The sequence below is a fragment of the Pipra filicauda genome, unplaced genomic scaffold, assembly GCF_003945595.2.
Source record: "Pipra filicauda isolate LSUMZ 115617 unplaced genomic scaffold, ASM394559v2 scaffold128_size5466820_pilon, whole genome shotgun sequence".
Lineage (NCBI taxonomy): Eukaryota > Metazoa > Chordata > Aves > Passeriformes > Pipridae > Pipra > Pipra filicauda.
Genome location: NW_024103751.1, coordinates 762,729 through 774,913, shown reverse-complemented (window position 1 = coordinate 774,913; position 12,185 = coordinate 762,729). Strand labels below are relative to the sequence as shown.

The 12,185-nt window shown below is 42.0% G+C and overlaps 1 protein-coding gene across 1 annotated transcript in view; it reads left to right on the top strand.

The window, feature by feature from the left end:
• Positions 1–12,185, top strand: part of MYO5B (myosin VB) — a 51,780-nt gene that overhangs the window by 12,947 nt on the left and 26,648 nt on the right. The window contains exons 6-11 of the mRNA XM_039390877.1: positions 919–1,158; positions 6,100–6,184; positions 7,544–7,692; positions 8,598–8,717; positions 9,833–9,970; positions 11,378–11,437. Coding sequence (XP_039246811.1) covers positions 919–1,158; positions 6,100–6,184; positions 7,544–7,692; positions 8,598–8,717; positions 9,833–9,970; positions 11,378–11,437 — 792 coding nt within the window. The remainder of the gene's footprint in view (positions 1–918; positions 1,159–6,099; positions 6,185–7,543; positions 7,693–8,597; positions 8,718–9,832; positions 9,971–11,377; positions 11,438–12,185) is intronic.

Sequence of the window (12,185 nt, the reverse complement as noted above, 5' to 3'; positions counted from 1 at the left end):
AATATCTCTCATTTACTTGTTTTTCCATTTTAGATGTGTGTTAATCTTGCTTCAGTTCACTGAGACTCTACATTGAGAGGGGGGTGCTTTGGGAGGTCACCTAAAGAGGGGCCAAAAGTATGATCACAGCAAACTTCAAAAACCAGACTACATTTTAAGTTTCAAAATGGTTCTTTTGCTGCCGTGGTTATCTACCTAATGTTAGCAAAGTTTACGTGGTAGGGTCTTAACAAAGCTCTTGGTGTGTTGTGAATTAGCTGACGTTTCTGGGGCTGACTAATAATGGTGGTGTTTATTAGTCACAATGTCATTGACTTCGATTTGAAGCACAAAAAAACAAATGAGGCTACTGAATTTTTGAGTCTGAAAACTTCTGGAGCAAATCACTGCTAAGTGCTTTAAAAGAGAAAAACTGAGCAAATAAGATGACTGAGCAGGCACATGACTTAAAAGTAGGGAGCTCGAGTATGCAGTTCTTCATTGTCACCTCAGGTTTCTGCGGGCATAGGAGCCAGGAGTAAAAGAGTAAATTGCAAAACAAATATTACAGATTAAAAAAAAAAAAAGAAGCAAATCAATTGCATTAAGCAACAGTGTTTGGAAGCTGTAACAGGAGCGTGGTCTTTTGGTTTTGCTGCCAGTGCTACCAAGCATTGTTTGCCTTTGAGTGGTATCACTGTAATACCCATTTAACAAATGCTTCTATAATTGTTGCCAAAACATTATTGAGCTTTCAGCACAGTTTAGACATAGCTTTTAGCTTTATGATCTTTATTAGCACGTGCATGGAAATGTTTGTTGTTGTGAGCTTGTTTCCCACCACACTCGAGGATTCTGAGTGGTTACTTTTGCAGTGCATCAAGGCAGCGCATGCATTCATGTCACTTATGCTCTTATGTCCTTCTCTTTGGGCTGCAGAACAAGGAATACAAACTCCTGAACGAGCAGCTCTCCACGCTGACGTCAGCCCACTCCTCCGAGGTGGAGAAGCTGAAGAAGGAGCTGCTGCAGTACCAGCAGAGCCAGCGGGGCGATGGCAACCAGCTTCTCAGCCTGCAGGAGGAGATGGAGCACCTCAGGCTGGAGCTGGAGAGGGCTCATGGGGAGAGGAAGGTGGTGGAGGACAGCTACATGCAGGAGAAAGACCTGCTGAGAAAGGTACGTCTGTCTGTCACATCTCAGGTTGTGCAGGTGGCTATACTGGTGAAAGCTCACTCTTCACAGGTCTGAAGGGGAGAGAGTTTCTATTCTTTGATTAATATTTTTGCTGGTTTTGTTTTTGCTGCTGAATGCCTCTAGAATTTGTCTTTAACCAGCTCATGGGGCAGCAAGGGCAGGCGAATGTCCCTGCAGGGGCAGTGATGACTACCTTGTGTCAGAAGGACGTCCCATCTTGATGCCTTTTGCAGTGCCAACCACAAAGGAACTCCCCAAACCCAAACCCATCTGGAAAACAGGACATTTAATAACCATGGATACCACAGAATCATTAAGGTTGGAAAAGACCTGTAAGATTGCCAAGTCCAACCATCAACCCAGTCCCAGCACTGTATTCACCACTAAACCATGTCCTCAAGTGCCACATCCACGTGGTTTTTGAATACTTTCTAGGGATGAAGACTCCACCACTTTCCTGAGCGGTCTGCTCCAATGCTTTACAATCCTTTATGTGAAAAAAAATTCCCTATTACCAAACCTAAACCTCCCCTGGCACAACTGGAGCTTGTTTCTTCTCATCCTCAGCTTCAGGTGTATGCCAGAGCTTCATGTTTATACAGTGATTCACCATGACATGTCGTGCAAAGTATTGGAGAAGGCTGTCATAGATGCTGTAAATATTAGGAAGATGTCCTTCCTCATCCCAGCCCAGGATGGGACATGAGGGTTCAGTTTTTGCCATGGCTGTTGCATCTGGTTGTAGTGGTGTTGTAGGTACACAGAGCTGTGATCTGTGTGAAGATCAACTTCTCTCTTCCCAGGCAGAGGCGCTGCTCCAGCACCACCTAGGCTGGTTGTTATGAGCCTTTATAGGGTTTGGAGCTGGGATATACACTAAATATATTTTTTTTTCTGCTCCTTCATGCAAACTCATAGAATATCCTGAGTAGAAAGGATCCCACAAGGATAATCAACTTCTGTGCTTTATCTCTTGAGGTGGATGTGGTCCAACACTGCCACCATTGTACAAGAAAGAATTCTAGTGGAGGAAGAGACTTCAGAATGGAGAGTTTGTTTTGCAAAGAGTAAAAATGGCCCTTTTGCCCTGAATTTTTTTGCTGGTCAGATTAATTCTGAATAACAACCATTCTCATAACCTGAAGCTCTAAGATGTGGGTTTGGTTTCCTTCTGCGAATGCTTGTGGCTTCTCGGGTTAAATCCATGATATTTCTTCTGTACCAGCATTTGAATTGAATCTTTGATCTTGCTGTTGGAAAGAATTTAGGGCTTTCTTACTCAATATATTACAAAGAAAAAGCTGTTTTGCAACTGTTACTCTGGAACAGCACTTTGTGTGTGACGACCTGAAGATGAGTCACTTTAGGAAATTTAAAAAAAAAAAAAAAAAGAAAGAAAGAAAAAAAGAACCTGGAATTAGCTGTGTTTTTATTATGGTGAAAGAGTGCCCACATGGGGCTCTTCCAGGGCACTTCATGGAGCATCACCTACCCTGGCCAACCTTCACTTGCTGCTGAGCACTCGGGTTTGGCTGAGAAGCTGCGGGAACTGTGGTCAGGATTACTTAATCTGAACCATTAGCACAACTGAGATGCTTTTGTGGGTGTGCATCTCAGAAAGGTGAGCACCCTGTATACTTGTTGTGTCTTGGCTGGACCAAGAGGTGTCAGGTAATCACCAACTCCACTCTTTGCATGTGTGTTTCACCCACGCAGGGAACGTATGAAATCAGTGATTTTCTTTTATCCACCACCAAATTAGAAGATCCGTTTTGGCACAGGACTCCATTCATTATCTGGCCGCAGCATAGGCTTTTAGAGCCAGAAAAGATGCTTTGTTTTGAAGGTGATGCAGGGGGATAAACTGCTTCTCTTTGTACTTGATTGCAAATCCCCTTCGAGCACTCGGAAGGAAGGTTGGTTTAATCACCAAAGAAATGCTTTTAAAAAGCATGAAAACAAAGCAAAAGCTTTCCCTTGCTGTAGAAGTGCCTACAGCAGAGCAAATACTGTGCATTTTACCATGACAGTAAATGGTTTAGTTATAAAACATTTCTAATGAGCAGTGCAGGCTCCCATTTCTGGCATTAGCTTTCCATTACTCCTTTTGGTTCCTTGTCAGTGGGAAGACAGAGAAGACTTGTTTCCTTCCTGGAAACATTAATTTAGCCAAAACATTTCTCAGGAAAAATTCAGATAAGACATATTTTGAGTAATTCTAACAAACACCAGAAGCTGGGGAGTGTCTAGAAACTGAACTCAGGTGAGAAGCACTTTTCACCTTCAAGATGAGGATTACACCATGGCCATGGTTGTAGTGGAACACATTTACTCTGGGGATGATTCCCACAGTCATCTCACCTCTGAGCGAGACTGAGATGAGCCTTAATTCTGTAATTTGAGCTGAGGCTGCAGATTCTGCAAATCCCTATCAGTTATGATTTTGTTACTTTAAAAAAGCCTTTTAATCTCTTCCTCATAGCTATTCTCTCTGAGCCCTTAATTTTGGAACAGCTCTTTTTACTTAATTTTGTGATTAAGTTTAAAACATCATGTCTGGGTAAGTACCAACAGCTCTTTGTAGGGCTTTTTGTAGCATCGAGTTTCCTCACCTGATGAGATAGGATAATTTCAAAGCCTGCCCAGGAATTTCGTTAGGAAAATGCTAAATGCCATCATTCTTCCCTCACAAGATTAGGGCAGGATGGGAGGCAGGTCTCCTGAGCTGGTTGTTCCAGCATAACACTTACATAAGGGCTGAAGCCATCACAAGTGCTCCCTGCTCAGCATCTTCCATATAAATCCTTCAAAGCAGGTGCTGTTGCTTCGAAGCATCTTCAGAGATCTGTTTCCTTTAGAAAGAGATGAGCAGGAGGTACAAAAGATGCCAGTAGGTACCAGAGATGGAGTTTGTGCTGCTTGGCCATTGTGTAACCTGCTCCTCTTGCCTCCACCTGTGTGTAATGGACTGTTCTCATCTTCAGGGGGCTTGGTTAAACACAGGTTTTGAACTTTGAGCTCATTCCTGTTTCATGTAGAAACAGGAATTCCATAAGCAAGTTGAATGGCTTAAGATCACATCTTAAAAATAGCTGTACCCAAACGTGATTAGAAATTTTAAAACCTCTGAATAATTGTTGTGGATCCTATTGAGCCTTTCAGTTCTAAGTATCCCTCCATCATTGTTGAAAATACTCCAGATCTGGGCCTGGTTTTTCTAACCATCATGAATTTTTCTGGGCAGAGGGCTCCTTATGAGTACCCATTAAAGAGCACTAGTAAAATAATCATGTTGCCTTTAATCTTTTCCCTGATGGGATAAATGACTCAAATTCCTTGCTGTCCCACTGCAGTACATGTTTTCATTGCTTCCTATAACTCCTGTAGCTCTTTCCCATTTTTTTAAGAGTTCTTTCTACCTTGAAGACACTGGTGCTGATCTAATGGCAGATGTGATGGACGGAAGAAGAAAAGTAGCTGGTTTTGGTACAGAATATTAAAATCTTGTCTCATTTCAGAGCATTTAAAACACTAATAGCTCTGCATGCCTAAACTGTGGAGTTTTTAACTTTCTAATTGTATCTCCAGACTCTGACTTTCATATTATAGAGAGAGAGATGCAGGAGGTAATAGTGTCATGCAAGCAGCTGGAGTAAATGAACAAGGAGAGTAAGGGGTGGGGATGTTTTCCAATTTGTGCACAGAATATGACTGATTCGGTCACGACTTACAATAAAATATTCATTTTGCTTTTATTCTCACCATTAGTATGTGTCTGGCATATGCAGTGTTTGATAAAATACCTTAATTTGAACACGCTTGTGTGGAAGACTGAAATCTGTGCTAGGGATGCATGCCAGCTGGGCTGCCTATAAATTTAATCTAATGGCGACAGCAAAATTATTACTCTTGGGCATGTTTACAGTGTTTTTTAGTGTTGGCATCGTGAGATTCTTCTGCTATGTGTAGCTGTTTCCTAAGTGGTGGCTATAGGGTGTGAGGGAGCAGGCACAGGGAAATGACATTATGCCGGGGTGATGTGTGTTCTCCTGCCTGACAGCAACAGAGTTGTCCTGCTTAACTGTAGCAGCATATGTCACTTGATAATATGATGGTTTAGTGTTTTGAGATAGTGCTGTTGAATGCATCAAAGTTCCTGAGGATGAATAGTGTTATGGGATCAGTAGCTGTCAGAATCAGACCAGCCTTGGAGTTGTGACAATGCAAAATAGCATTTTGCAGGATTTAGTTTCTGTTCTCGTTAATTTTTACGAGGCAATCGTTGGTGTTAATTGCTAGATATGCTCCTGTCTTGTTACCAAAGGCCCTGGTACGTGCCATTCCTCGCTGTACTAGTGGTTCTGCAGTCATAGGAAGCATTAATGTGACTAATCACACTAAACGAATTGCGTACAAGAAAGTCAAAAAAGCCTGAACTATTTACTCAGCTCATATTCACTGTGTCCATCTCAACTCCTTAAGTGCTACATTGCTGGGAACAATCAGCAGGTTTGTTTTCCCGACTGCACTCAGTGCTGTGACTTGAAGAAAAAGGTGAAGCCCATTGAGATGTAAAAATGAACCTCAGATCTCATGACCTGATCGCTTGCAGGAGTTTCACTCCAGCAGATTGTGCTCACCAAGTCCAGCTGTCCAGTATTTTGTAAGATTCTGCCAAAAACATTAATTTAAGGGAGCAGTTCACTCAGGAAGGGGGAAAGTTAGTCTCTGGGGTAGCAGTGCAGTTCTCCTGCGCTCCAGCTCCTGATGTACAAAGGGCCACTGGCAAAGCACGGTGGGATGGATCTCTTAAACAGCAAAGAGAGCCCGAACAAAGCTCCCTGTCTCTCGTCAGGTGAAATGTAATCCCTCTGCAGAGGCCCTGACCTGCAGCAAGCAGTAATTCTTTGCCTTGCTCCGTAGCGTATCTCCGATTTGGAAGAAGAAAACGCTCTCCTGAAGCAGGAAAAAGAGGAGCTTAACAGCAGGATTCTCTGTCAGTCTGAAGGTAAGAAAAGATGCTTATAGCATTGTAATGCTAAGTGAGAAGCTTAACTGGTGTCCCCCCCAATCTCGCTTTTCCTGTGTGTTTTTCCTGCCTTGAAAAGCGCTCATCTTCCCGCGACCCTTTCCTGGTGGTTTTTGTCACTGTTTTGTTGTGCAGGTAGTTCTATTCATGCAGCCCTGCTGGTGGATGGTAAGCCAGAGACCAGTTTAATTGCTGAAACATGGAATAAAGTACCTGAAAGGGCTTTTTAGTTCAGTTACGTCGCAGCGTTTCCTGCAGGTGATGTGGGAGGGGTAGGGAAAAACAGCATCCCAAGAATGATGAATAAAGGATCCAAGGAACAGCACAGTTTACATTATTGAGCTATGGCAAAGGATTTCTCCAGTGTGACACAAGTCTGTGAGCATTTTTTAGAAGCAGAGACTTAGATGGCAAGACATGCAAAGGGGAAAGCAATCTGGGAAAATCCCATGTCACAAAAGAAACTGCGCGTATTGAGCTTTTCTATTTTTTATCATCCTTTTCAACCTTGATTTTCTAGCAGGATTTACAAAGAGCGTCGTGCTGTGGATGTATCTATCACTGCTCCGTGGTACTTGTGAAGTACCTTTTGCCCTCAGCCTGACACAAAATAAAGGAATTAAAGTAACATGTTAAAAAGAAACCTCCCGCAAATATTTATTTATCTCTTATGGGATGTTTCTGGAGCATCTGAGATGGGAGAGAGCAAGTGGAGGGGGTTTGTTTGTTGTTCTCCCATTTAAAAGGACACATGGGCTATATTTGTCTGGTTCTTCAGGAAGAGGAGGGACCAGATTTGTTTCCAAAAGGGAGTCTTTAACAAAGAAATCAATTTATTTGGATATAAAATACTTTGAACCCCCTGAGTCTTACCGTGGTAAATGGTTGATGGCACGAGAAAAAGCTGCTGCAGTTCATTTGCTCCTGTGCCAAATATGGTGGTGGGAAGCAGGCAGGGAAGTTTTTAAATGCAGCATGTACCACTTTTTCAACATGACTGTATTTCCATACTGTGCTGGTGTTTTCTTGAATGGGTTTGTGGCTGGCCCATGGGAGCTGGAGCTGGCACAGTTGAGTTAAGCATAATAGATCTGGTGGTTTGTAGGTGCTGGAGATTTTTCTTTGACTCAAATTCAAATGTCATGGAGACAGCTCTAGATTATAAAAGTATCTAAATATTAGAGAATGCTCACATGTATTCTAAAGGCTCCTGGCAGAGACAGTATTTTTTTCATTAGTCATTGTAATTGGACATATTAACCAGAAGCTCGTTTCAGAGATGAAGTTCATAATTTCTTTTCTCTTTCCTTTTTTTTTTTTTTCCTTCTTATTTTAAAGATGAATTTGCACGAAATGCAGTTGAGGAAAATATCCAGATGAAGAAAGAGCTGGAAGAAGAGAGGTCTCGTTATCAGAACCTGGTAAAAGAGTATTCAAGTCTGGAGCAGAGATATGACAACTTGAGGGATGAAATGACGATTATAAAGGTAATGAAACTGGAATTATCCCTGTTCTGTTGTACCCTGAACCTGTTGTTGGTGAACAACATGACTCACTTATCTGCAAAACATTTAATAGAACTGACATTATTGTGCAGTTTGCGCTTGATATTTCTGAGAATACACTTCTAGCAAACCATCTGTGTGCCTTGAGAAAGGGGCTTGGTCTTTCGTGCGTCTCTGTGAACTACTTAGAAATCTCTGTGAATCTCAGCAAAAGCTGGATTGTGCTCCTTGTTCTTGTTTTGTGCTGGTGATGTTCAGGTGTAGGTGTTGGGTTAAAAGCAAACAAACCAAAAAACCCCAGCAACGTGACTGCAGAATTTCAAAAGCCAGAGTTTTTAGGTTCAGCTTTGCTAAAGTGTTAGAAAAACTGTTGAAAATCAGATAATAGAGTGCTACTGGATTTGAGTTAAGTATAATAGATCTGATTGTTTGTGGGTGCTGGAGATTTTTCTTTGACTCAAATTCAAATGTCATGGAGTCAGCTCTAGATTATGAAAGTATCTAAATATTAGAGAATGCTTACATATATTCTAAAGGTTGAGTGCTTGAAGGGAGTTCCAGAGGGTCTGTCAACAGCATAATCTTGAGCTCAGATTTGCATGTTCACACTTACCAGGCATCTGGTGTCATGATGTGCCTTTAATTCATGCAGAATTTTTAAACTGAGCTTCTATATCCCTTCACATTTTAAGGTATTCCTTTGTGTTAATATGAATTTCATGGTTAGGGCATAAAAACTCAAAAATGGAATCTGCTATAAGGTGAAAGTCAAGCCTTTTGTAAAGGTAACTTTGGTATATAGTAAAATATTTGCTCTTGATAAACAACACTTAGTGAGGAATCCTTAAATGCTGAATGCTTTATGTATCTGCATCACTTCTTGGCAGCAGGCACCGGGGCACAGAAGAAACCCATCCAACCAAAGCAGCCTGGAGTCTGATTCCAATAATCCATCCATATCCTCCTCTGACATAGGAGACACCGATGATGTGATTCAACAAGTGGAGGTACAGGAAACTGGGCAGGAGAGGAGTGGGGAGGAGAGCCCTGCTCTGCAGGGGTGATGGGTGTGGGGTTTGGAGCACAGAGGTTGGGCGAGAAGGTTTGGCAGATAAAATTGACTTCGGGCTAAAGAAACACATCGTTAATTGTGTGAGAGGGGTTGCAGGGTCGTGGTGCTATGGCAAATGCTTACTTGTTTGCAGCATCGGGCTTAAATAGGGCTCTAAAAATAATAAAGTCCTGTCTTTGGGCCACACCAGCTTAAAGACTGATGAAAATTCATCAAAGCAGTTATAGCCAGCACTGATGGCGATGACTGTATCATGATCCTTCTCTGCAAGGATAGCAGAATTCATTACCCTCTTGCCCTGAGTGTTTTCGCTCCCATGCATCTTCACGGATGCTTTGCTGGCCAGCACGGCCCCTGTAATCAAATCAACAGCCTCTTAATACAGAAAAGAGCAGCACAAATTAATCCCTGGCTTTCAAGAATCCTGTGGAAAAGAGAAACGTGTTTTTTACTCACATTTACTAGAACAGGCTACTTTTTAAATTCCACTTCTGTGACTCAAGAGCACGTGTGGGTGGTGAACGTTCCTGGGATCTGCCAACCCGTTGGCAGGACCTTATTTTGTGTCCCACATGCATACCATGCCTGCAGAAGCCCTCACTGCCCTTAGCTGGCTGCTGTGTTATGTTTGGTATTTCTGAACTACTCTGAGAGCATTTTCTGAAGTCAAACAGTAGTGGCCATGCTCTGATGTAAAATATTCCAGGCGAAGCCAGTTAAAAAAATCAGTGAATAAATACTTGGCTAGAAGTGACTCAACAGGGCATTTTTGATGTTCTTAGCTGCAGCCCAAATCAGACCCAGTTTATCTCTTGGGCTGTTAAGCATTCTGTGATTTATTAAAAAGAGTCAACTGTTCTACTGACATTAAAAATAGGTGCTTAAAATGTAGATTTGGTCTTTGAAAGTGCATGTCTTTCTTGAGATCCTCCTGTTACTGGCTGTGGCTGGGGTCAGTGCTGATGTACAGTCAGGCCATGTCTGGCACTGGGTGTGGTTATAGAATTTAGCACTATCTTTTTTTTTTTCTACTCTCCTGTTCTTCTCTAGGAGATTGGGATGGAAAAAGCAGCCATGGACATGACCCTCTTCCTAAAGCTGCAGAAGAGAGTGAGGGAGCTCGAGCTGGCGAGGAAGAAGCTGCAAACCCAGCTGGAGAAGAAGGAGCAAGAGAGCAAGAAATCCCAGGTAAGAGGTGGCTTTTCATTGATACTAATATTTCCTGTTGGTAACAGGCTTTCCTTGATTGCCTGAAGGACACATGATGTAGGAATTCAGGTTTGAGAGTGACAAGTTCAAAATAAGAGGCAACAAATCCATCTGGAAAACGGAGATAAACTTTTTTTGTCAGCTAAGGACAATCTCACAGGGGAAGTGCTTTATTTATTTGTATAAACAAACTGGTTATAAAATATTTAGGACAGTCCTTGGTTTGGTATTGTTATCATCTGTGTGGTTTGGTTGGTTTTTCTTCCAAAGTGATGACCATATAGGAATAGAGCTTAAAAATAGTGTAGTAAATCAGAAATAACAAGATGGCTGTTAGAAGAATGAATTCTTTATTCCTGTTGCATATTCCTATGCTGTATTCTTTCTTCCTTATGAAAAGAAAATCTTCCTACAGTTTGAGTTGTTTCCTTGAAAACAGTTAAAAATATATATTAATATTAATAGGTATTTATCTCTTATCCTATATAAAATGTATAATATAATTATATTATATATAATGTGTTTATATTATATATAATATAAATATTAATATATAGTAACATATTTTTAAAATCAACATTATTGACATCCCAGTAACTTAAGGGACAGGAGTCCATCCAGGCTTACAACTGAAGTCTGAAAATGTAGCTCTGTATGTTCTGGCGAGCCAACTTCTGGGACTGGGGGCTTTCAATAGCAGATCTCTTGTATACATTTTCCCTGCCATCTGTAACCAAGACTTTGTGACTTGTCAGAGGCCACAGAGGGGATGATGTGTGCCATAAAACAGCAGTGCTGTGTGCATGGTGTTGTGAAGCAGTGAAGATGCTCTTTTACGAGTTGCTGAGTAAATGCCATCACTCTTGGTTTCCTATTTGAAATTTCTGGGGCTTCTGTTGCTTCGTTTGGGAATTATTTTCTTTATTACTCTCCAGTGTGAGATCAGTGTAACTTTGGACAAACGCAACAAGAGACTCAACAAAATCATCAACAGTAATTATTTACTTGCTTCACTACATATTCTTATTGACCACCTCTAGTAATTTGCAGGGGACACATGAAATTGGAGACTTCCCCAGCCTCTTCTCCTTGCTGCAGAGGTGGATTAAAAACCTGTTTTCCGACTGCTGTGTTGAAGATTGTTCCCTTAATGACTGTCACTGTTTGAAGGCTGCAGTGAGCCACAGTTGTCAGGATATTAATGAGAGATTAAACCATTTTCTCTTGAAGTGTCCTCTGCCCCACTAGGTGTTGCTGGGATGCCGTCTGATGGCAATTAATAACATTATTATGGTTGAGCTGGCCGGACGTGCCCAGCCATCCTGTGCTGTGTGCCAGCTCCTCTGGCTGCTTTTAAATATTAATCTGTCTCTTTAATCCATGCAGGTTATTGAAACAAACACCATGACTTCAGAACAGGAAGATTTTGCATACAACAGCCTGAAGGTGAGTGAGAGTGCTGTAACCCATTCCATGGCTCCAGCAGCCCAGACAAGTGGCATGAACGTGGTAACAACACAAAACCTCCTGTAACTGGCTCTGTTAGAGGGGGCAGTTGCAGCTGTAGCTGTCCATCAGCTCTGGGGTCTGGGATGGGCTCACAGATGTTTCTCTCTGGGGCAATGTCTGTTCTGCACTGGTCTACCTGTTTCTGAGTCATCCACAGAGGCGAAAAGCCCACTTATGGTGAAGAGTGCTTTTTCCACTGCACCTGTTCCCACTGGGACTTTATTGGGTTTCCTCTGTTGGCACATCGGGTCTCAGCAGTTTGCTTTGCTATAGGTATAAATCTCACAGCTGAAACCCAGTGTGCTTCTTCCAGGCTTCAACTCTGCTTTTTGTTCACTTTCTGTGCATTCCCGAGGTGCCACTCTGGTCAAAACCAAAGAAATCTGTGGATATTCTGTCTCCATCGTTTTCCCCCTGTGACACACAGAGCAACTGAAACCTCCTGGGCTCCTATTGCAGCTTCTGTGGGTTCTCCCCTCCTGCTCTAACAGTACTCAAATACTCTGTTAGACCAATTCCTATGTCTTGCTTATCCTCAGAAATCCAGTTTCCAGGTTAGGGTTAGTAAGGGAATTTTTTTTTATATTTTTTTTTTTTTCAGCACAGACCTACCTTTCAGAGGCTCCTTCTCTCCTTGTCTCCATAACAAATGTGTTATCCAGAATAACATGATACTAAACCATCT